The sequence below is a fragment of the Bombina bombina genome, chromosome 6, assembly GCF_027579735.1.
Source record: "Bombina bombina isolate aBomBom1 chromosome 6, aBomBom1.pri, whole genome shotgun sequence".
Taxonomy (NCBI): Eukaryota; Metazoa; Chordata; class Amphibia; order Anura; family Bombinatoridae; genus Bombina; species Bombina bombina.
In genome coordinates this window covers 760,740,192-760,766,289 of record NC_069504.1, presented here as the reverse complement: position 1 = coordinate 760,766,289, position 26,098 = coordinate 760,740,192, and the positions used below count along the sequence as shown (strand labels likewise).

At 40.5% G+C, this 26,098-nt stretch overlaps 1 protein-coding gene across 4 annotated transcripts in view; it reads right to left on the bottom strand.

The window, feature by feature from the left end:
- NSD3 (nuclear receptor binding SET domain protein 3) overlaps window positions 1-26,098 on the bottom strand; it is a 1,671,583-nt gene that overhangs the window by 536,201 nt on the left and 1,109,284 nt on the right. For all 4 annotated transcript variants that reach the window (XM_053718034.1, XM_053718036.1, XM_053718037.1 and 1 more), the window contains one exon: window positions 5,298-5,410. In XM_053718034.1, coding sequence (XP_053574009.1) covers window positions 5,298-5,410 — 113 coding nt within the window. The remainder of the gene's footprint in view (window positions 1-5,297; window positions 5,411-26,098) is intronic.

The window sequence follows — 26,098 nt, the reverse complement described above, 5'->3', positions numbered from 1 at the left end:
TGAAAGAATTGGACGCACTAGAAGTACTTGGCGTCGCTTGTGCGGGCGTTAAAGGTTGTGACACTTGGGGAGAAGTAGATGGCAAAACCGGATTCTCTTCTGACTGAGAATCATCCTGCAACATACTTTTATCAGCTAAAATATGTTCTTTGCAATGTAAGGCCCTTTCAGTACATGAGGGTTTCCACAATGGCTTCTAAACACATGGAACATTGGCTTTCCTCAATGTCAGACATGTTAAACAGGCTAGTAATGACCACAAACAGGCTTGAAAACACTTTATTTAGTGAAAAAAATAACAATCTTAAAAAAACGGTACTGCGCCTTTAAGAGAAAAAAAGCATACAATTTTTCAAAAACTGCTTAAAAACAATAAAATTGTCCCAATTTTATGGTAGAAGCATCCCAATTCTGCAGCTAAGTTTGCCCCACAAGGAAAGGAATACTTAACCCTTACAGGAAAAAACGGAAAAATACAAAACATTTATTTCAATAAAAAGCACCCCCTGCACCTCACCACAGCCTTGCTGTGGCGCCTACCTGCCCTCAGGGGTTTGTAAAACCGCGTTAAACCTACGTTTTGGCCCAATACAGCTCACAAAGGCCCACCGGATCTGGAGCTTGCTGCTTGCCTGAGAAAAATAACTGCACAACTGAGGCTCGAAAATAGGCCCCGCCCATCTCACTTGATGTCTTACAGCCCAAATTACCGCACCAGAGCGGTCTAAAAACCTAGTCATGTGGGTTCAGAAACCCAGAAATGAAGCCATGTGTACCCTTCTTAAATAAAGCATAAAAACGTCTCTCCTTTAAAAACGTTAACTGCACTCCCAAACATGTAAACGTTTGCCCACAAACATTCAAACATCAGTGTCAACCATTTTTATATAGCCCATATATGCAAGCTCAGCAATACCCCTCTTTATACTTTAAGATTACTGCTTACCCTCTCCCTCATGGGGATACTGTCAGACAATTCTGAAATAACACAGTCTCTCCAGAAAAAAATTACTGAACATACCTCACTGCTTATAGCATGAAAATGTTCCTCACACTGAAGTTTCTTAAAGGGACATTAAACCCAATTTTTTTCTTTCATGATTTAGATAGAGAATACCATTTTAAACAACTTTCTAATTTACTTCTTTTATCTAATTTGCTTCATTCTTTTGATATTCTTTCCTGAATAGCATATCTAGATAGGCTCAGTAGCTTCTGATAGGTGGCTGCACATAGATGCCTCATGTGATTGGCTCACCAATGTGCATTGATGTTTCTTTAACGAACGATATCTAAAGATTGCAGCAAATTAGGAAATAGAAGTAAATTGGAATGTTGTTTAAAATTGTATTCTCTATCTGAATCATGAAATAATTTTTTTGGGTTTAATGGCCCTTTAAGTACTCCTCAGCTATTCTGTGGGAACTGCACTGGATCTTAGTAACAACTGCTAAGATCATCAGACTCCAGGCAGAAGTCTTCATCCATCTGCTGCCTGAGGGAAAAACATAATTTATGTAAGAACTTACCTGATAAATTCATTTCTTTCATATTAACAAGAGTCCATGAGCTAGTGACGTATGGGATATACATTCCTACCAGGAGGGGCAAAGTTTCCCAAACCTTAAAATGCCTATAAATACACCCCTCACCACACCCACAAATCAGTTTAACGAATAGCCAAGAAGTGGGGTGATAAGAAAAAGTGCGAAGCATATAAAATAAGGAATTGGAATAATTGTGCTTTATACAAAAAAATCATAACCACCACAAAAAAAGGGTGGGCCTCATGGACTCTTGTTAATATGAAAGAAATGAATTTATCAGGTAAGTTCTTACATAAATTATGTTTTCTTTCATGTAATTAACAAGAGTCCATGAGCTAGTGACGTATGGGATAATGACTACCCAAGATGTGGATCTTTCCACACAAGAGTCACTAGAGAGGGAGGGATAGAATAAAGACAGCCAATTCCTGCTGAAAATAATCCACACCCAAAATAAAGTTTAACAAAAAACATAAGCAGAAGATTCAAACTGAAACCGCTGCCTGAAGAACTTTTCTACCAAAAACTGCTTCAGAAGAAGAAAATACATCAAAATGGTAGAATTTAGTAAAAGTATGCAAAGAAAACCAAGTTGCTGCTTTGCAGATCTGGTCAACCGAAGCTTCATTCCTAAACGCCCAGGAAGTAGATACTGACCTAGTAGAATGAGCTGTAATTCTTTGAGGCGGAATTTTACCCGACTCAACATAGGCAAGATGAATTAAAGATTTCAACCAAGATGCCAAAGAAATGGCAGAAGCTTTCTGGCCTTTCCTAGAACCGGAAAAGATAACAAATAGACTAGAAGTCTTACGGAAAGATTTCGTAGCTTCAACATAATATTTCAAAGCTCTAACAACATCCAAAGAATGCAATGATTTCTCCTTAGAATTCTTAGGATTAGGACATAATGAAGGAACCACAATTTCTCTACTAATGTTGTTGGAATTCACAACTTTAGGTAAAAATTCAAAAGAAGTTCGCAACACCGCCTTATCCTGATGAAAAATCAGAAAAGGAGACTCACACGAAAGAGCAGATAATTCAGAAACTCTTCTAGCAGAAGAGATGGCCAAAAGGAACAAAACTTTCCAAGAAAGTAATTTAATGTCCAATGAATGCATAGGTTCAAACGGAGGAGCTTGAAGAGCTCCCAGAACCAAATTCAAACTCCAAGGAGGAGAAATTGACTTAATGACAGGTTTTATACGAACCAAAGCTTGTACAAAACAATGAATATCAGGAAGAATAGCAATCTTTCTGTGAAAAAGAACAGAAAGAGCAGAGATTTGTCCTTTCAAAGAACTTGCGGACAAACCCTTATCCAAACCATCCTGAAGAAATTGTAAAATTCTCGGTATTCTAAAAGAATGCCAAGAAAAATGATGAGAAAGACACCAAGAAATATAAGTCTTCCAGACTCTATAATATATCTCTCGAGATACAGATTTACGAGCCTGTAACATAGTATTAATCACGGAGTCAGAGAAACCTCTATGACCAAGAATCAAGCGTTCAATCTCCATACCTTTAAATTTAAGGATTTCAGATCCGGATGGAAAAAAGGACCTTGTGACAGAAGGTCTGGTCTTAACGGAAGAGTCCATGGCTGGCAAGATGCCATCCGGACAAGATCCGCATACCAAAACCTGTGAGGCCATGCCGGAGCTATTAGCAGAACAAACGAGCATTCCCTCAGAATCTTGGAGATTACTCTTGGAAGAAGAACTAGAGGCGGAAAGATATAGGCAGGATGATACTTCCAAGGAAGTGATAATGCATCCACTGCCTCCGCCTGAGGATCCTGGGATCTGGACAGATACCTGGGAAGTTTCTTGTTTAGATGAGAGGCCATCAGATCTATCTCTGGGAGCCCCCACAATTGAACAATCTGAAGAAATACCTCTGGGTGAAGAGACCATTCGCCCGGATGCAATGTTTGGCGACTGAGATAATCCGCTTCCCAATTGTCTACACCTGGGATATGAACCGCAGAGATTAGACAGGAGCTGGATTCCGCCCAAACCAAAATTCGAGATACTTCTTTCATAGCCAGAGGACTGTGAGTCCCTCCTTGATGATTGATGTATGCCACAGTAGTGACATTGTCTGTCTGAAAACAAATGAACGATTCTCTCTTCAGAAGAGGCCAAAACTGAAGAGCTCTGAAAATTGCACGGAGTTCCAAAATATTGATCGGTAATCTCACCTCCTGAGATTCCCAAACTCCTTGTGCCGTCAGAGATCCCCACACAGCTCCCCAACCTGTGAGACTTGCATCTGTTGAAATTACAGTCCAGGTCGGAAGAACAAAAGAAGCCCCCTGAATTAAACGATGGTGATCTGTCCACCACGTTAGAGAGTGTCGAACAATCGGTTTTAAAGATATTAATTGAGATATCTTCGTGTAATCCCTGCACCATTGGTTCAGCATACAGAGCTGAAGAGGTCGCATGTGAAAACGAGCAAAGGGGATCGCGTCCGATGCAGCAGTCATAAGACCTAGAATTTCCATGCATAAGGCTACCGATATTTTTTGGCGCCAAATAAGACGCCCACATTATTTGGCGCCTAAATGCTTTTGGCGCCAAAAATGACGCCACATCCGGAACGCCGACATTTTTGGCGCAAAATAACGTCAAAAAATGACGCAACTTCCGGCGACACGTATGACGCCGGAAACGGAAATGAATTTTTGCGCCAAAAAAATCCGCGCCAAAAATGACGCAATAAAATGAAGCATTTTCAGCCCCCGCGAGCCTAACAGCCCACAGGGAAAAAAGTCAAATTTTTGAGGTAAGACAAAATATGATAATTTAAAGCATAATCCCAAATATGAAACTGACTGTCTGGAAATAAGGAAAGTTGAACATTCTGAGTCAAGGCAAATAAATGTTTGAATACATATATTTAGAACTTTATGAATAAAGTGCCCAACCATAGCTTAGAGTGTCACAGAAAATAAGACTTACTTACCCCAGGACACTCATCTACATGTTTGTAGAAAGCCAAACCAGTACTGAAACGAGAATCAGTAGAGGAAATGGTAAATATAAGAGTATATCGTCGATCTGAAAAGGGAGGTAAGAGATGAATCTCTACGACCGATAACAGAGAACCTTATGAAATAGACCCCGTAGAAGGAGATCACTGCATTCAATAGGCAATACTCTCCTCACATCCCTCTGACATTCACTGCACGCTGAGAGGAAAACCGGGCTCCAACTTGCTGCGGAGCGCATATCAACGTAGAATCTAGCACAAACTTACTTCACCACCTCCCTTGGAGGCAAAGTTTGTAAAAACTGATTTGTGGGTGTGGTGAGGGGTGTATTTATAGGCATTTTAAGGTTTGGGAAACTTTGCCCCTCCTGGTAGGAATGTATATCCCATACGTCACTAGCTCATGGACTCTTGTTAATTACATGAAAGAAATAGTACACACCGGTACCATTTAAAATAAAAAACTCTTGCTTGAAGAAAATAAAAACTAACATTTTATCACCTCTTTCACTTTACCCTTCTTAGTACTTAGAGTAGGCAAAGAGAAAGACTGGGGGGTGGAGTCAAGGGAGGAGCTATATAGACAGCTCTGCTGTGGTGCTCTTTGCCAATTCCTGTTAGCAGGAGGATAATATCCCACAAGTAAAGGATGAATCCGTGGACTCGTCGTATCTTATAGAAGAAAATGGCATTGCAGTCAGAGATCAAAAGATAATGAGAGGAAGGCTGAGCAGAGAATTATGTCACCTTGATGTGCTTGTAAGGAGGAGGTTTTCTGGAAATCCTCTCAAACTCCAGAGCTTCCTTGCTTTCACGCTGAGCTTTCAATTCATGAAACCTTTTAGCAGCTTCCTCAAGTGCTAGAGAAAATGTAGAGAAGAGAAAATATTATAAGAAGTTTGTGTTAAAATAGTGGGGAAAATTTGCAAAAAAGCTAAAAATATAATTTAGGCTTACATGATAAATTAATTTTTTTCATGGTAGTTAGAGTCCACAAGCAATTACTCATGGCAATTGCACTCTTGACCTCTAGGAGGAGGCAAAGATTCCCAAACCTCCAAGATCCCTTAAAAACTCTCCCTCCTCACTGGTAAATAAGTCTGATGTATAGCCAAGAAAAGTATGAAACTACTAGAGCAAGAAAAAAAATAAGGAAAAATAGAACGGTGCACCAAACTACTGCAGGAAAAAATATATAATTAAAATCTAGCAAAAAAAATGGGCAGGTCTAGTGGATTCTCACCACAATGAAATAAATGAATTTATCATCAGGTAAGCATAAATTATGTTTTCTTTCATAAAGGTGGTAAGAGTCCACAAGCCAATTACCCTTGGGAAACTAATACCCAAGCTGTGGAGTCCACGAGTAATGAGGACAAAAACATAATTTATATAAGAACTTACCTGATAAATTAATTTATTTCATATTGGCAAGAGTCCAGGAGCTAGTGACGCATGGGATATACAATCCTACCAGGAGGGGCAAAGTTTCCCAAACCTCAAAATGCCTATAAATACACCCCTCACCACATCACAATTCAGTTTAACTAATAGCCAAGTAGTGGGTGATAAAGAAAGTAGTAAAAAGCATCAAAAAAGGAAAATGGAAATAATTGTGCTTTATACAAAAAATTCATAACCACCATAAAAAAGGGTGGGCCTCATGGACTCTTGCCAATATGAAAGAAATGAATTCCTGAGGTAAGTTCTTACATAAATTATGTTTTCTTTCATGTAATTGGAAAGAGTCCATGAGCTAGTAACGTATGGGATAGCAATATCCAAGATGTGGAACTCCACACAAGAGTCACTAGAGAGGGAGGGATAAAATAACAGCCATTTTCCGCTGAAAAAAATTAATCCACAACCCAAAATATAAGTTTTATTTACATAATGAAAAGAAAAAACTTAAACTTAAGCAGAGGAATCAAACTGAAACAGCTGCCTGAAAAAACTTTTCTACCAAAGACTGCTTCCGAAGAAGCAAATACATCAAAACAGTAGAATTTAGTAAATGTATGCAAAAAGAAGACCAAGTTGCTGCTTTGCAAATCTGATCAACTGAAGCTTCATTCTTAAAAGCCCACAAAGTGGAGACTGATCTAGTAGAATGAGCTGTAATTCTCTGAGGCGGGGCCTGGCCCGACTCCAAATAAGCCTGATAAATCAAAAGCTTTAACCAAGATGCCAAAGAAATGGCAGAAGCCTTATGACCTTTCCTAGAACCAGTAAAGATAAAAAATAGACTAGAAGTCTTCCTGAAATCTTTAGTAGCTTCAACATAATATCTCAAAGCTCTTACCACATCCAAAGAATGTAAGGATCTCTGCTAAGAATTCTTAGGATTAGCCACAAAGAAGGGACAACAATATCTCTATTAATGTTGTTAGAATTCACAACCTTAGGGAGAAATTTAAATGAAGTCCACAAAACCTTATCCTTATGGAAAATCAGAAAAGGAGATTCACAAGAAAGAGCAGAAGAGATGACAAAAAGCAACAACACTTTCCAAGAAAGTAGTTTAATGTCCAAAGAATGCATAGGCTCAAACGGAGGAGCCTGTAAAGCCTCCAAAACCAAATTAGGACTCCAAGGAGAAGAGATTGATTTAATGACAGGTTTGATACGGACCAAAGCTTGTACAAAACAGTGAAAATCAGGAAGCTTAGCAATCTTTCTGTGAAATAAAACAGAAAGAGCAGAGATATGTCCCTTCAAGGAACTTGCAGACAAACCCTTATCCAAACCATACTGAAGAAACTGTAAAATTCTAGGAAATCTAAACGAATGCCAGGAGAATTTATGAGAAGAACACCATGAAATATAAGTCTTCCAAACTCAATAATAAATCTTCCTAGAAACAGATTTACAAGCCTGTAACATAGTATTAATCACTGAGTCAGAGAACCCTCTATGACTAAGCACTAGGCGTTCAATTTCCATACCTTCAAATTTAATGATTTGAGATCCTGATGGAAAAACGGACCTTGAGACAGAAGGTCTGGCCTTAATGGAAGTGGCCAAGGTTGGCAAATGGACATCCGAACAGGATCCGCATACCAAAACCTGTGAGGCCATGCTGGAGCTACCAGCAACACAAACAATTGTTCCATGATGATTTTGGAGATCACTGTTGGAAGAAGAACTAGAGGCGAGATAATATAAGCAGGTTGGTAACACCAAGGAACTGTTAATGCATCCACTGCTTCTGCCTGAGGATCCCTGGACAGGTACCTGGGTAGTTTCTTGTTTAGATGGGAAGCCATCAGATCTATTTCTGGAAGACCCCACATCTGAACAATCTGAGAAAACACATCTGGATGGAGCGACCACTCCCCCGGATGTAAAGTCTGACGGCTGAGATAATCCGCTTCTCAATTGTCTATACCTGGGATATGAACCGCAGAAATTAGACAGGAGCTGGATTCCGCCCAAGCAAGTATCCAAGATACTTCTTTCATAGCTTGAAGATTGACATATGCCACAGTTGGGAAATTGTCTGTATGAAAACAAATGAACGGTTCTTTCTTCAACAGAGGCCAAACCTGAAGAGCCCTGAAAATAGCAAGGAGTTCTAAAATATTGATTGATAACCTCGCCTCTTGAGATTTCCAAACCCCTTGTGCTGTCAGAGATCTCCAGATAGCTCCCCAACCTGAAAGACTTGAATCTGTTGTGATCACAGTCCAGGTTGGACAAACAAGAGAGGCCCCTTTAACTATACAATGGTGATCTAACCACCAAGTCAGAGAGAGTCGAACATTGGGATTTAAGGATATTAATTGTGATATCTTTGTATAATCCCTGCACCATTGGTTCAGCATACAAAGCTGGAGAGGTCTAATATGAAAACAAGCAAAGGGGATCGCGTCCGAAACTGCAGTCATGAGACCTAAAACTTCCATGCACATAGCCACTGAAGGGAACGATTGAGACTGAAGGTTCCGACAAGCTGAAACCAATTTTAATCGTCTCATGTCTGTTAGAGACAGAGTCATGGACACTGAGAATCTATCTGGAAACCTAAAAAGGTGACCCTTGTCTGAGGAATCAAAGAACTTTTTGGTAAATTGATCCTCCAACTATGTCTTTGAAGAAACAACACTAGTTGATTTGTGTGAGATTCTGCAGAATGTAAAGACTGAGCTAGTACCAAGATATCGTCCAAATAAGGAAACACCGCAATACACCGTTCTCTGATTACAGAGAGTAGGGCACCGAGAACCTTTGAAAAGATTATTGGAGCTGTCGCTAGGCCAAATGGAAGAGCGACAAATTGGTAATGCTCGTCTAGAATCTTTTCTAGAAAATTGAATCTCAGAAACTGATAGTGCTCTGGATGAATCAGAATATATAGATATGCATCCTGTAAGTCTATTGTAGACATATAATGCCCTTGCTGAACAAAAGGCAGAATAGTCCTTATAGACACCATTTTGAAAGTTGGCACTTTTACATAACAATTCAAAATTTTTAGATCCAGAAAAAGGTGCCAGAAAAAGAAACTAACAGCCGCCTCATCAATAAATGCGGGCGGGGAGCTATAAACGCGAGCAGGGAGCTGTGGACTCTTCCTGTCAGAAGAAAAGAAAATGATCAGGTAAGCATAATTTAAGTTTTTCTTCTTAAACGGGAAGAGTCCACAGCTTTATTCATTACTTTTGGGAAAACAATACCCAAGTTATAGAGGACACTGAACGCAAACAAAGGGCAGGTACAGAAGGCAGCCCCTTCGAAAGGCACCACAGCCTGAAATTACCCATAAAAAATTGAAAAACAAAAATAACTGCCCATCAGTTAAACAACCGGCATGCCGTGCTGGAGACCACTCAAAATCCCTAGATTTTACTGAGCACAATGCCCCCAAGGAGCCACGTCTCGCAGGCTCCCAAATGTCACAAACTTTCCCCATGGAAAGCACCCCACCTACCCCCGTAGGGGGGAACAGAGTTCTCAAAAAGAGATCCAAAGGACAGTCAGAATAGGGTAAGAAACCCCAAAGACAAAGAGAAACAAAGGTTGTTACAGGACAACCACCCAGGGAAAATAACTCTCTATAAAGTGCATGTCCCAAGAAACTTTTCCAACCTATGGGAGAGCAATCCCGAGGAAGAACAAAATCCATCCACAGATCCCGACACAACACCATAAAACTTATGGTGCCCCAAGGAGGCCACAAGCTCCCCACTGAACCCTAGTCTAGCAGACACAACCGTTAAAACTAGTCACATATAGGTAGGAAACCGATATCAGGACCAAAGGAAAAACACGGAGCCCACCGACAGGATGGAAAAACCAACTGTACCAGCAGAAAAACATAATTTATGTAAGAACTTACCTGATAAATTCATTTCTTTCATATTAGCAAGAGTCCATGAGCTAGTGACGTATGGGATATACATTCCTACCAGGAGGGGCAAAGTTTCCCAAGCCTTAAAATGCCTATAAATACACCCCTCACCACACCCACAATTCAGTTTAACGAATAGCCAAGAAGTGGGGTGATAAAAAAGTGCGAAAGCATATAAAATAAGGAATTGGAATAATTGTGCTTTATACAAAAAAATCATAACCACCACAAAAAGGGTGGGCCTCATGGACTCTTGCTAATATGAAAGAAATGAATTTATCAGGTAAGTTCTTACATAAATTATGTTTTCTTTCATGTAATTAGCAAGAGTCCATGAGCTAGTGACGTATGGGATAATGATTACCCAAGATGTGGATCTTTCCACACAAGAGTCACTAGAGAGGAAGGGATAAAATAAAGACAGCCAATTCCTGCTGAAAATAATCCACACCCAAAATAAAGTTTAATAAAAAACATAAGCAGAAGATTCAGACTGAAACCGCTGCCTGAAGTACTTTTCTACCAAAAATTGCTTCAGAAGAAGAAAATACATCAAAAAGGTAGAATTGAAAAAGTATGCAAAGAGGACCAAGTTGCTGCTTTGCAAATCTGATCAACCGAAGCTTCATTCCTAAACGCCCAGGAAGTAGAAACTGACCTGGTAGAATGAGCTGTAATCCTCTGAGGCGGAGTTTTACCCGACTCAACATAGGCAAGATGAATTAAAGATTTCAACCAAGATGCCAAAGAAATGGCAGAAGCTTTCTGGCCTTTTCTAGAACCGGAAAAGATAAGAAATAGACTAGAAGTCTTTCGGAAAGACTTAGTAGCTTCAACATAATATTTCAAAGCTCTAACAACATGCAAAGAATGCAATGCTTTCTCCTTAGAATTCTTAAGATTAGGACATAATGAAGGAACCACAATTTCTCTACTAATGTTGTTGGAAATCACAACTTTAGGTAAAAATTCAAAAGAAGTTCGCAACACCGCCTTATCCTGATGAAAAATCAGAAAAGGAGACTCACAAGAAAAGAGCAGATAATTCAGAAACTCTTCTGGCAGAAGAGATGGCCAAAAGGAACAAAACTTCCCAAGAAAGTAATTTAATGACCAATGAATGCATAGGTTCAAATGGAGGAGCTTGAAGAGCTCCCAGAACCAAAATCAAACTCCAAGGAGGAGAAATTGACTTAATGACAGGTTTTATACGAACCAAAGCTTGTACAAAACAATGAATATCAGGAAGAATAGCAATCTTTCTGTGAAAAAGAACAGAAAGAGCACAGATTTGTCCTTTCAAAAAAATTCTCGGCATTCTAAAAGAATGCCAAGAAAAATGATGAGAAAGACACCAAAAAATATAAGTCTTCCAGACTCTATAATATATCTCTCTAGATACAGATTTACGAGCCTGTAACATAGTATTAATCACAGAGTCAGAGAAATCTCTTTGACCAAGAATCAAGCGTTCAATCTCCATACCTATAAATTTAAGGATTTCAGATCCTGATGGAAAAAAGGACCTTGCGACAGAAAGTCTGGTCTAACGGAAGAGTCCATGGTTGGCAAGAGGCCATCCGGACAAGATCCGCATACCAAACCTGTGAGGCCATGCCGGAGCTACCAGCAGAACAAACGAGCATTCCTTCAGTATCTTGGAGATTACTCTTGGAAGAAGAACTAGAGGCGGAAAAATATAGGCAGGATGATACTTCCAAGGAAGTGAAAATGCATCCACTGCCTCCGCCTGAGGATCCCGGGATCTGGACAGATATCTGGGAAGTTTCTTGTTTAGATGAGACGCCATCAGATCTATTTCTGGAAGTTCCCACATTTGAACAATCTGAAGAAATACCTCTGGGTGAAGAGACCATTCGCCCGGATGGAACATTTGGCGGCTGAGATAATCCGCTTCCCAATTGTCTACACCTGGGATATAAACCGCAGAGATTAGACAGGAGCTGGATTCCGCCCAAACCAAAAAAATTCGAGATACTTCTTTCATAGCCAGAGGACTGTGAGTCCCTCGTTGATGATTGATGTATGCCACAGTTGTGACATTGTCTGTCTGAAAACAAATGAACGATTCTCTCTACAGAAGAGGCCAAAACTGAAGAGCTCTGAAAATTGCACGGAGTTCCAAAATATTGATCGGTAATCTCACCTCCTGAGATTCCCAAACTCCTTGTGCCGTCAGAGATCCCCACACAGCTCCCCAACCTGTGAGACTTGTATCTGTTGAAATTACAGTCCAGGTCGGAAGCACAAAAAGAAGCCCCCTAAATTAAACAATGGTGATCTGTCCACCACGTTAGAGAGTGTCGAACAATCGGTTTTTAAAGATATAAATTGAGATATCTTTGTGTAATCCTTGCACCATTGATTCAGCATACAGAGCTGAAGAGGTCGCATGTGAAAACGAGCAAAGGGGATCGCGTCCGATGCAGCAGTCATAAGACCTAGAATTTCCATGCATAAGGTTACCGAAGGGAATGATTGTGACTGAAGGTTTCGACAAGCTGAAATCAATTTTAGACGTCTTTTGTCTGTTAAAGACAGAGTCATGGACACTGAATCTATCTGGAAACCCAGAAAGGTTACCCTTGACTGAGGAATCAATGAACTTTTTGGTAAATTGATCCTCCAACCATGATCTTGAAGAAACAACACAAATCGATTCGCATGAGATTCTTCGAATGAGAAGACTGAGCAAATACCAAGATAATCGTCCAAATAAGGAAATACCAAAACCCCGTTCTCTGAATACAGAAAGAAGGGCACCGAGAATCTTTGAAAAAAATTCTTGGAACTGAGGCTAGGCCAAACGGTAGAGCCACAAAACTGGTAATGCTTGTCTAAAAAGAGAATCTCAGACACTAAAAATGATCTGGATGAATCGGAATATGCAGATACACATCCTGTAAATCTATTGTAGACATATAATGCCCTTACTAAACAAAAGGCAGAATAGTGCTACAGTAACCATCTTGAATGTTGGTATCCTTACATAACGATTCAATATTGATAGATCCGGAACTGGTCTGAAGGAATTGACCTTCTTTGGTACAATGAAGAGATAAAATAAAACCCTAGTCCCTGTTCCAGAACTGGAACTGGCATAATTACTCCAGCCAACTCTAGATCTGAAACACATTTCAGAAATGCTGAGCCTTGCTGTGTTAACTGGGACACGGGAAAGAAAAAAATCTCTTAGCAGGAGGCCTTAACTTGAAGCCAATTCTGTACCTTTCTGAAACAATGTTCTGAAACCAGAGATTGAGAACGGAATTGATCCACATTCCTTTGAAGAAAACGTAATCTGCCCCATACCAGCTGAACTGGAAAAAAGGGCCGCACCTTCATGGGTACTTAGGAGCTGACTATAGGTTTCTATAAGGCTTGGATATATTCCAAACTGGAAAAAGTTTCCAAACTGATACCGCTCCTGAGGATGAAGGATCAGGCTTTTGTTCCTTATTATGAAAAAAAGAACGAAAAAATGATTATTACCCTGGACAGAAAGGGAAAACAAAGTTGACTTAGAAGACATATCAGCATTCCAAGTTTAATCCATAAAGCTTTTCTAGCTAAAATAGCTAGAGACATATACCTGACATCAACACTAATGATATCAAAAGATGGTATCACCAATAAAATTATTAGCATGTTATAGAATAATAATAATGCTATAAAATTATGATCTGTTACTTGTTGTGCTAAAACTTCTAACCAAAAAGTTGAAGCTGCAGCAACATCCGGTAAAAATATAGCAGGTCTAAGAAGATTACCTGAACACAAGTAAACTTTTCTTAGAAAGGATTCAATTTTCTTATCTAAAGGATCCTTAAATTTAGTACTATCTGCCGTAGAAATAGTAGTACATTTTAGCAGGAATAGAGACAGCCCCAAACCTTAGGGATTTTGTCCCAAAAAACTCTAATCTGTCAGATGGCACAGGATATAATTGCTTAAACGTTTAGAAGGAGTAAAAGAATTACCCAAATTATTCCATTCCCTGGAAATTACTTCAGAAAAAACATCAGGGAGATTAAACACTTCTGGAATAACTACAGGAGATTTAAAAACACTATTTAAACGTTTGGATTCAGTATCAAGAGGACCAGAATCCTCTATATCTAAAGCAATTAATACTTCTTTAAAATAAAGAACGAATAAATTCCATCTTGAACAAATACAAAGATTTATCAGCATCAACCTCTGAGACAGAAACCTCTGAACCAGAAGAACCATTATCAGTATCAGAATGATGATGTTCATTTAAAAATTCATCTGAAAAAAAGAGAAGTTTTAAAGGACTTTTATGTAAACTAGAAGGAGAAATAACAGACATAGCCTTCTAAATGGATTTAAAAAATAAAATCTCTTATGTTTATCAGGAACACTCTGAAATTTAGATGTTGACGGAACAGCAACAGGTAATATAACAGTACTAAAGGAAATTTTATCTGCATTAATAAGTTTGTCATGACATGCAATACAAACAACAGCTGGAGAAACAGATACCAAAGATTTATAGCAGATACACTTAGCTTGGTAGCTCCAGCCCCGGCAGTGATTTTCCTAAAGTATCTTCTGACTCAGTTGCAACGTGGAACATCTTGCAATATGTAATAGAAAAAAAAACATATAAAGCAAAATTGAACAAAATCCTTAAATGACAGTTTCAGGAATGGGAAAAAAAATGCCAGTGAACAAGCTTCTAGCAACCAGAAGCAATAAATAATGAGACTTAAATAATGTGGAGACAAAAGCGACGCCCATATTTTTTTAGCGCCAAACAAGACGCCCACATTATTTGGCGCCTAAATGCTTTTGGCGCCAAAAATGACGCCACATCCGGAACGCCGACATTTTTGGCGCAAAATAACGTCAAAAAAATGACGCAACTTCCGGCGACACGTATGACGCCGGAAACGGAAAAGAATTTTTGCGCCAAAAAAATCTGCGCCAAGAATGACGCAATAAAATGAAGCATTTTCAGCCCCACGCGAGCCTAACAGCCCACAGGGAAAAAAAGAGTCAAATTTTTGAAAGGTAAGAAAAAATGATTAATTCAAATGCATTATCCCAAATATGAAACTGATTGTCTGAAAAATAAGGAAAGTTGAACATTCTGAGTCAAGGCAAATAAATGTTTGAATACATATATTTAGAACTTTATAAACAAAGTGCCCAACCATAGCTTAGAGTGTCACAGAAAATAAGATTTACTTACCCCAGGACACTCATCTACATGTTTGTAGAAAGCCAAACCAGTACTGAAACGAGAATCAGCAGAGGTAATGGTATATATAAGAGTATATCGTCGATCTGAAAAGGGAGGTAAGAGATGAATCTCTACGACCGATAACAGAGAACCTATGAAATAGACCCCGTAGAATGAGATCACTGCATTCAAATAGGCAATACTCTCCTCACATCCCTCTGACATTCACTGCACGCTGAGAGGAAAACCGGGCTCCAACTTGCTGCGGAGCGCATATCAACGTAGAATCTAGCACAAACTTACTTCACCACCTCCATCGGAGGCAAAGTTTGTAAAACTGAATTGTGGGTGTGGTGAGGGGTGTATTTATAGGCATTTTAAGGTTTGGGAAACTTTGCCCCTCCTGGTAGGAATGTATATCCCATACGTCACTAGCTCATGGACTCTTGCTAATTACATGAAAGAAAAGAGGGCTCTCTGTGAAACACAGAACCACAAATGACAGAACTTGTGAGCTCCAGCTCCCAGGCAGCAAAGTTGACCCTAAGTCAACGACGGACCCCATCACGACGGTAACTCCCGACCCAAAAAAGTCCGGACCCCAGAAGACAACCAACACCAGCAGCAATGCAACCAATGGAGGAAAGAGCACCCAAACCCCCCACCAGGGTGGATAACAGGGACAACAAAAAGTACATGGTGAGACCCAAGAGAGCAGACCTCTCCTCGACCTCTCCTCCAAAAAATGGACCCAACCCAAAAAAGGGCTTGCAACATCCACCACAAGAGAGTGGAGGTCCAAAGAGGAAACTACTCATTGGATAACTACTGACAAATTACTAGCAGGTGGCAAGCTACCACAAATCTATGATAGAAATATAAAGCTTGCAAGCACACATTCCAAGTACAAGTAGCTGCAGCTGGTTTCAAACTGCAAAACTTCCGCTTGCTAGGCAGCAAAGCTAACCATCAGGCTACTACAGCCGGCTCTACATGCTCGGGTTCCGAAACCCATACACAGTTCCCGACTCTAAGAAGGAACAATCCCAAAAGGGAAGATAGGGCACAGAGCTACCACGATACCCTAGTACCAGAGCCAGCCCCCCTGACATCCCACACACAAGAGGGGAAGAAAGGAATCCTCAAACAAGAAGATAAGGACCCACAGGGTCCCCATGGAAACTTTATACTTCCAAATCCTCCCCAAAAGGATAAAAGCCAAGGAGACCACTTCCCCAGCCGTAGGCCAGACAAAGAAACCTAAGAGAATGGTGAAACAATACCATTGAGTAATAACCCAATGCTCATTATTACCAGCTCAGATGAGACAACAATCTCGAGCCCTCCTTAAATGCAAAAGTTGACACTAGCGACAACCAAAGACCCACCTGAAAGGCAGCAAACTAACCTTCAGGCAGAAAACAAATCTCTCATGAGAGTTAAAAACCAACTCCCCGAAAGGGACAAGCGGACATTTTAAACCCTAAAGTTTGAAACTGAACCGCCCAGGGCCGAGTGCAACGACCCGGACCCCAAAATATCAGACAAGAAACATGGCCCTAGGTCAGACACCCAAAACCGGGGACAGGTCGTACATCCTGAGGTACCGCCAAGTTGCCTCATACAGAGAAGGGCACTCTAGGTAGGGTCTACCACACCCCATTGTCCTTGAACATTGGACAATTGCAAGAGACTCAGATAAAGATCCTAGAAGACATCTAGCCAGGACTCCGAGATGACAATCCGCACCCGTAGGTGGATCTGAACTCTGGACCCTCTGCTTGCAACCCCAGAAACCAAGAGCTCCTAGAGGTTCGAGTGCAACACTCCAAGTTCAGGGACCCCGGAGTTTACCAGGGACAGGGCTCCATATAATGGAAAACATACCACAATAGCTGGATTCAACACACAACCTTAGCTATGTGGGCAACTAAGCTACCCACAAAAAAAAGTTTTTTTCTGGAACGAGAATTGGGTTTGGAAAATACCATCAAACACTATATAGGAGATGTTTTGAGATACTTACTCTCTCATAATTATTTTATGTTTGATGGTAGCTATTTCAAACAAATCTGTGTTACAGCTATGGGAGCAAATTTTGCCCCCGCATTTGCTAATCTATGCGCGTCCTGGTGGGAACTTATACATATGTACAGTGTTCAAAATCCCTGGCTTGAGGACATTCTTCTATATGTTTGCTATATCGATGACCTTTTGGTCATCGTAAAGAAACCTCTGAATGACAGAGTTTACCAACTTTATGTCTTATGTAAATAAAAATGCACTTAATTTACAGTTTACTGGTTTATACAGTCGGTATGAGGTTAATCACCTCGATCTTACTTTACAGATTTGTAATAATGAAATTGTTACCAAAACATTTTGCAAGCCTACGGCAGGTAACACTACACTTTACGCAACTTCTTAACACCCTTGCCATCTTATTAAGGCCATACCCAAAGACCAATTTATTAGGCTAAGGAGAAATACAAAATCAGATGAAGTATATGATACCCAGTCACTAGAATTACAAAAATGACTAATACGTAGAGGATATAAAAAAGGTCCCTTAGAAAAATGTTGGAATGAGATAAAAACCTATACTGGGGGGGGGGCGGAGCCTGGCCAAGCGGGTAAATGGCCGCTTGTGAGTGAAGCTCCGAGCTCAAGTACCACTCTTATGGCTCCGATTAGAAAATAGAGAGGTCTAGCACGCCAACAATAAGTCAGCTTGAATTGGGAGAAAGCTCTATGCCCGCAATGACTGCAGATTGAGTCCAAGGGACCTGATAACAGGTGACAACAGGAGGGTGGCTGGGCCTAATCAGGAGCGGTGAAGTGAGCGGTGAAGTGTTACCTGGTAACCGACCGGCAGTGAGAGCACCCGAGAACCTACAGATGATTGCGGTGTAGGCTACAGGAGCGGACGCACCAACTTTGAAGTGACAATCCTAGCACCTCGCTTCAATCACATCATCTGACGCTGCTGTACATTATGGCGGGACTTTTGCTATACTTAGACTGTCCTACTAGATTTGGGATAGTGCCCTAGGATACTTGTTACACAGAAAAATGTATTTGTCATCACATAAGTAAAGTTGCAATTAGGTTATAAACTTAAATGTTTAGACAAGAATTATCGACAACCTAAATCTGAATGTAACCGGCCCTAGGAGCGCAAAAAATGTTAAATGTTGTTATACCTCTATTACCGTTTGTTTTATCAGTTATATTACAAGAGAGTGGTATTGAGCCTACTCCTCAATATTGTATATACCACAATTGGCTATCAGGGCCAAGTGGGAATGTTTATTATCATGTTTTTTCGTTGTTTATGTTTTAGTTTCAACATAAGGTTTATGTCAGAATGTATGCTTATTGTCAAGGGCCGATGGATCCAAATGTTGCACTACCTAAGACCCCCTCAGCATCACTGGCCAACACACCATCCTACACAGCGCGCCCCTGCTTCCCATGAGTATTATCAACGTTATTTTATAGAAGCTTCACCTACAACCACCCAAATACGAAAAAGGAAATTTATGCTTACCTGATAAATTAATTTATTTTACGATATGACAAGTCCACGGATTTCATCCTTACTTGTGGGATATTAACCTCCTGCTAACAGGAAGTGGCAAAGAGCACCACAGCAGAGCTGTATATATAGCCCCTCCCTTCCCCTCCACCCTCAGTCATTCGACCGAAGGTTTAGGAAGAGAAAAGGAAAGGCTAAAAGGTGCAGAGGCCTGAAGTTTACAAAAATAAATAAATCTGTCTTAAACAGAACAGGGTGGGCCGTGGACTCGTCATGTCGTAAAATAAATTAAATTATCAGGTAAGCAAACATTTCCTTTTCTTTTACAAAGATATGACAAGTACACGGATTTCATCCTTACTTGTGGGATACCAATACCAAAGCAAAAGGACACGGATGAAGGGGAGGGACAAGACAGGAACCTAAAAAGAAGGCACCACTGCTTGAAGAACCTTTCTACTAAAAATAGCCTTTAGAAGAAGCAAAAGTGTCAAATTTGTCAAATTTGTAAAAAGTATGAAGGGACGACCAAGTCGCAGCCTTACAAATCTGTTCAACAGAAGCATCGTTTTTAAAAGCCCATGTGGAAGCCACCGCCCTAGTAGAATGAGCCATAATTCTTTCAGGAGGCTGCTGTCCAGCAGTCTCATATATCAGGCGGATGATACTTCTCAGCCAAAAAGAAAGAGAGGTAGCTGTAGCTTTCTGACCCCTACACTTTCCAGAATAAACAATGAATAATGAAGATGATTGACGGAAATCCTTGGTTGCCTGTAAGTAAAACTTCAAGGCACGGACCACGTCCAGATTATGTAACAGACGCTCCTTCTTGAAAGAAGGATTAGGACACAATAAAGGAACAATAATTTCTTGATTAATGTTCTTATTTGAAACAACCTTAGGAAGAAATCCAGGTTTGGTACGTAAAACCACCTTATCAGAATGAAATATAAGATAAGGCGAATCACATTGTAACGCTGAAAGATCAGAAACTCTTCGAGCAGAAGAAATAGCAACTAAAAACAGAACTTTCCAAGATAACAATTTAATATCTATGGAATGCATGGGTTCAAACGGAACCCCCTGAAGAACTCTAAGAACTAAATTCAAACTCCAGGGAGGAGTATTAGGGCTAAATACAGGCTTAATTCTAGTTAAAGCCTGACAAAAAGACTGAACATCTGGCACATTTGCCTAGGAATCTTAGTTTTACTCCATGAGTAACCCTTGGATTCACACCAATAAAGATATTTACGCCATATCTAATGATAGATTTTCCTAGTGACAGGCTTTCGAGCCTGTATCAAAGTATCAATGACCGAATCGGAGAATCCTCGCTTAGATAGAATCAAGCGTTCAATCTCCAAGCAGTCAGCTGCAGAGAAATTAGATTTCGATGTTGGAAAGGTCCTTGAATGAAAAGGTCCTGTCTCAAAGGAAGTTTCCACGGTGGCAGAGAGGACATTTCCACTAGATCCGCATACCAAGTCCTGCGTGGCCACGCAGGAGCTATCAAGATTACTGAGGCTCTCTCCTGTTTGATTCGAACAATCATGCGTGGAAGGAGAGGAAATAGAGGAAACGCATAAGCTAGGCTGAACTTCCAAGACACTGCCAGGGCATCTATCAGTTCGGCCTGTGGATCCCTTGACCTGAATCCGTATCTTGGGAGCTTGGCATTCTGTTGACATGCCATTAGATCCAACTCTGGTCTGCCCCATCTGAGAATCAGTGAGGCAAATACCTCCGGATGGAGTTCCCACTCCCCCGGATGAAAAGTCTGACGACTTAGAAAATCCTCTTTTCTACTCCTGGTATGTAGATTGCCGACAGATAACAAGAGTGGGTCTCCGCCCTTGGATAATCTTGGATACTTCTATCATCGCTAAGGAACTCCTTGTTCCCCCCCTGATGATTGATATATGTCACAGTTGTGATGTTGTCCGACTGGAACCTGATGAATTTGGCCGAAGCCAACAGAGGCCACGCCTGAAGTGCATTGAATATTGCTCTCAGTTCCAGAATATTGATTGGAAGTAGAGACTCCACCTGAGTCCAAACACCCTGAGCCTTCAGGGAGTTGCAGACTGCACCCCAGCCCAGAAGGCTGGCATCCGTTGTCACTATCACCCACGAGGGTCTGCGGAAACAAGTCCCCTGGGACAGATGATCCGGCAACAACCACCAAAGAAGAGAGTCTCTGGTCTCTTGATCCAGATTTATTTGAGGAGATAAATTCCCATAATCCCCATTCCACTGTCCGAGCATGCACAGCTGCAGTGGTCTGAGATGAAAGCGGGCAAACGGGATTATATCCATTGCCGCTACCATTAATCCAATGACTTCCATGCACTGAGCCACTGATGGCCGATGAATTGACTGAAGTGCTCGGCAAGTATTCAGAATCTTTGTCTTTCTGACCTCTGTCAGAAATATTTTTATGTCTACCGAGTCTATAAGAGTCCCCAAGAATTGAACCCTTGTCCGTGGAACTAATGAACTCTTTTCTATGTTCACTTTCCAACCGTGAGATCTCAGGGAAGACAATACTATGTCCGTGTGAGATTTTGTCAATTGATAATTTGACACCTGAATCAGAATATTGTCCAGATAAGGCGCTACTGCTATGCCCCACGGTCTGAGAACCGCTAAAAGAGACCCTAGAACCTTTGTGAAAATTATGGGTGCTGTGGCAAGACCGAAAGGAAGAGCCACAAACTGATAATGTTTGTCCAGAAAGGCAAACCTTAAGAACCGATGATGATCCTTGTGAATAGGGATATGAAGGTATGCATCCTTCAAGTCCACAGTAGTCATATATTGACCCTCCTGAATCATTGGTAAGATTGTTCATATAGTCTCCATTTTGAACAATGGGACTCTGAGAAATTTGTTTAGACACTTGAGATCCAAAATGGGTCTGAAAGTTCCTTCTTTTTTGGCAACTACAAAAAGATTTGAGTAAAACCCCTGTCCCTGTTCCGGCTTTGGAACAGGACAAATTACTCCCATGGTCTTTTACACAGCGTAAGAACGCCTCTCTTTTTATCTGGTCTACAGATAATCGTGAAAGATGAAATCTCCCCCTTGGGAGAAAATCCTTGAATTCTAGTTGATACCCGTGGGTCACTATTTCCAGTGCCCAGGAGTCCTGAACATCTCTTGCCCAAGCCTGAGCAAAGAGAGAAAGTCTGCCCCCTACTAGATCCGGTCCCAGATCGGGGGCCACCCCTTTATGCTGTCTTGGAAACAGCAGCGGGCTTATTGGATTGTTTACCTTTATTACAAGTCTGGTTGGGTCTCCAGACTGACTTAGATTGAGCAAAATTCCCTTCCTGATTTGTGGAGGAAGAAGAAGCAGAGGGTCCTCCTTTATAGTTTCGAAAGGAACAAAAATTATTCTGTTTACCCCTCATTTTAACAGACTTATCCTGAGGTAGGGAATGGCCTTTACCTCCAGTAATGTCAGAAATGATCGCCTTCAATTCAGGCCCGAATAGGGTCTTACCTTTAAAAGGAATAGCCAAAAGCTAAGATTTTGTTGACACATCAGCAGACCAAGATTTGAGCCATAACGCTCTACGCGCCAGCATGGCAAAACCTGCATTTTTTCCTGCTAATTTAGCAATTTGAAAAGCAGCATCAGTAATAAAATAATTAGCTAGCTTGAGAGCTTTAATTCTATCCAAAATATCATCTAATGGAGTCTCAACCTTCAAAGACTCTTCTAGAGCTTCAAACCAAAAAGCTGCTGCAGTAGTTACTGGAACAATGCAAGCCGTAGGTTGTAAAATAAAACCTTGATGAATAAATTTCTTTAAAAGACCCTCTAATTTTTTATCCATAGGGTCTTTGAAAGCACAACTATCCTCAATAGGTATAGTTGTACGCTTAGCCAAAGTAGATCTAGCTCCCTCCACTTTAGGGACCATTTGCCACAAGTCCCGAATGGTGTCTGATATGGGAAACATTTTCTTAAAAGTAGGAGGAGAGAGAACGGTATGCCTGGTCTATCCCATTCCTTTTTAACAATTTCCGAAATTCTTTTAGGAACCGGATAAACATCAGTGTAAGTAGGCACCTCTAGATATTTGTCCATCTTACACAATTTCTCTGGTGGTATTATAATAGGGTCACAATCATCCAGAGTCGCTAAGACGTAGGTGTTCAAGCTTAAATTTAAATGACATAACGTCCGAATCTGTCTGAGGCAATATATTTCCTGGGTCTGAAAGTTCACCCTCAGACAGCAATTCCCTAACCCCAACTCAGAACACTGCGAGGGAACATCGGAAATAGCTAATAAAGCATCAGAGGATTCAGTATTCACATTAACACCTGACCTACTGTGTTTACCCTGTAACACTGGTAATTTGGATAATACCTCTGTTAGAGTAGTTGACATAACTGCAGCCATTTCCTGCAGAGTAAAAGCATTAGACACACTAGAAGTACTTGGCGTTGCTTGTGTGGGTGTTAAAGGTTGTGACACTTGGGGAGAGTTGGTTTGCACATTCTGATCTCTTCATACTGAGAATCATCCTTAGGCACACTTTCTTTACTTAAAATATGCTTCTTACATTGTAAGGCCCTTTCAGTACAAGAGGTACACAATGTAAGTGGGGGTTCCACAATGGCTTCTAAACACATAGAACAATTACTATCCTCAATGTCAGACATGTTGAAAAGACTAACAATAATCTAAAAAGTTGTTAAACACTTTCAACAATTTAAAAAAAAAAAAAAAAAAATGTACTGCGCCTTTAAAAAATAAAAAAGTATACAATTTTTCCAAAACTGCTATAAAAGCTAAATAACAAAATCCGATTAGGAACACATATTTAATGTACCCAAAAATTATTGCACCTAAGAGCAATAGGCAAAAATAACCTTTAGAGTGAAAAAAAATACAATTTATTCGACAAAATGACCCCCTACCTGCCCTTAAAGTACTTGAAAAACGACTCTACCACGATCCGGTCATCAGAGCATAAGTTTAGGCCTAACCGGAGCTCATGCCTGCTGCCTACTGAGCCAAAATGTACTGCGCGTCAGAGCGTGCGAAAATAGGCCCCGCCCATTAAGGGCGATCACAAACGAATCCATAATACCGCATAGGAAGCGGTTAGGAAAAAACACCAAGTGGTCCCCCTAAAAAATAAACTCATAATGCTGCAGCCCTTTATAAAACAAAATAAAATAACGAGCTGCCTCTCCCAGTGTCCTTTGCAAACACCCAATATGTCACAAAAAAAGTTTAAATAAAGGATTTAAAGTAACACCTTTTACTTTAAAACCAGGTCCACTTTAAGCCCTTTTAAAGCAAAGAATAAAATGTCAGCCATTCTGACATAACAGGTCTCCTCAGAAAAAAAGACTGAGCATACCTCAATGCTTATAGCATGCAGCTGTTCTCCACTCTGAAGATTTCTTACACTACCTTCAGCACTCTGTGGGAACCAATATGGATCTTAGTTGCGTTTGCTAAGATCATCAACCTCAGGGCAGAAAACTTCTTCCATATCCCCCTGAGGAAAATAGTACACACCGGTACCATTTGAAAATAAAAAACTTCTTGATTGAAGAAACTAAAACTAACACCTCACTTTACCTCTTTCTAGTATAACACAGGCAAAGAGAATGACAGGGGGTGGAGGGGAAGGGAGGGGCTATATATACAGCTCTGCTGTGGTGCTCTTTGCCACTTCCTGTTAGCAGGAGGTTAATATCCCACAAGTAAGGATGAAACCCGTGGACTCATATCTTTGTAAAAGAAATGTCAATACAAAATATGAGTAATTTGAATTTCCTTACTGCCAACAAAAAAGGCCTAAATAATCAATATAAGTGGAATAAAGCGCCAAGGGACTTTAAACAACAAAAAGGAAATTTATGCTTACCTGATAAATTTATTTCTTTTACGATATGATGAGTCCACTGATTTCATCGTTACTTGTGGGATATCGCCTCCTGGTCAGCAGGAAGTGGCAAAGAGCTCCACAGCAGAGCTGTATATAGCCCCTCCCTTCCATCCCCCTCCAGTCATTCGACCGAAGTTAGGAAGAGAAAGGAAAGGCCAAGGAGCAGAGGTGACTGAAGTTTAACAAAAAGAAAAACCTGTCTCTAGCAAAATAACAGGGGTGGGCCGTGGACTCGTCATATCATAAAATAAATAAATTTATCAGGTAAGCATAAATTTCCTTCTTTTTTTTTTTACAAGATATGACGAGTCCACGGATTTCATCCTTACTTGTGGGATACCAATACCAAAGCTATAGGACACGGATGAAAGGGAGGGACAAGACAGGAACCTAAACGGAAGGAACCACTGCTTGAAGAACCTTTCTCCAAAAAACAGCCTCAGAAGAAGCAAAAGTATAAAATTTGGAAAATTTGGAAAAAGTATGAATAGATGACCAAGTTGCAGCCTTGCAAATCTGTTCAACAGAGGCATCATTTTTAAATGCCCATGAGGAAGCCACAGCCCTAGTGGAATGAGCCGTAATTCTTTCAGGAGGCTGCAGTCCAGCAGTCTCATATGCCAAACGGATGATACTCTTCAGCCAAAAAGAGAGAGAGGTAGCCGTAGCCTTCTGACCCCTAAGTTTCCCAGCAAAAACCACAAACAATGAAGATGTTTGACGAAAATCCTTAGTCGCCTGCAAGTAAAACTTTAAGGCGCGAATTACATCTAAGTTATGTAGCATACGCTCCTTCTTAAAAGAAGGGTTAGGACATAATGAAGGAACAACAATTTCCTGATTAATATTCTTGTTAGAAACAACCTTAGAAAGAAACCCAGGTTTGGTACGTAACACCACCTTATCAGCATGGAAAATAAGATAAGGTGTATCACATTGTAAAGCCGAAAGCTCAGAAACTCTGCAAGCAGAAGAAATAGCAACCAAAAATAAAACTTTCCAAGATAATAACTTAATATCTATGGAATGCATGGGTTCAAACGGAACCCCTTGAAGAACTAAATTCAAATTCCATGGACGAGCAATTGGTCTAAACACAGGCCTGATTCTAGATAGAGCCTGACAAAAAGATTGAACGTCTGGAACATCTGACAGACGTTTGTGTAACAGAATAGATAAAGCAGAAATCTGTCCCTTTAAGGAACTTGCTGACAACCCTTTCTCCAATCCTTCTTGGAGAAAAGCTAAAATCCTGGGAATCCGAACCCTACTCCATGAGTAGCCCTTGGATTAGCACCAATAAAGATATTTACGCCATATCTTATGGTAAATCTTTCTAGTAACAGGCTTCCGTGCCTGAATTAAAGTATCAATGACCGAATCAGAAAACCCTCGCTTGGATAAAATCAAGCGTTCAATCTCCAAGCAGTTAGTTGCAGAGAAACTAGATTCGGGTGAAGGAAGGGTTCCTGAATGAGAAGGTCCTGCCTCAACGGAAGTTTCCACGGT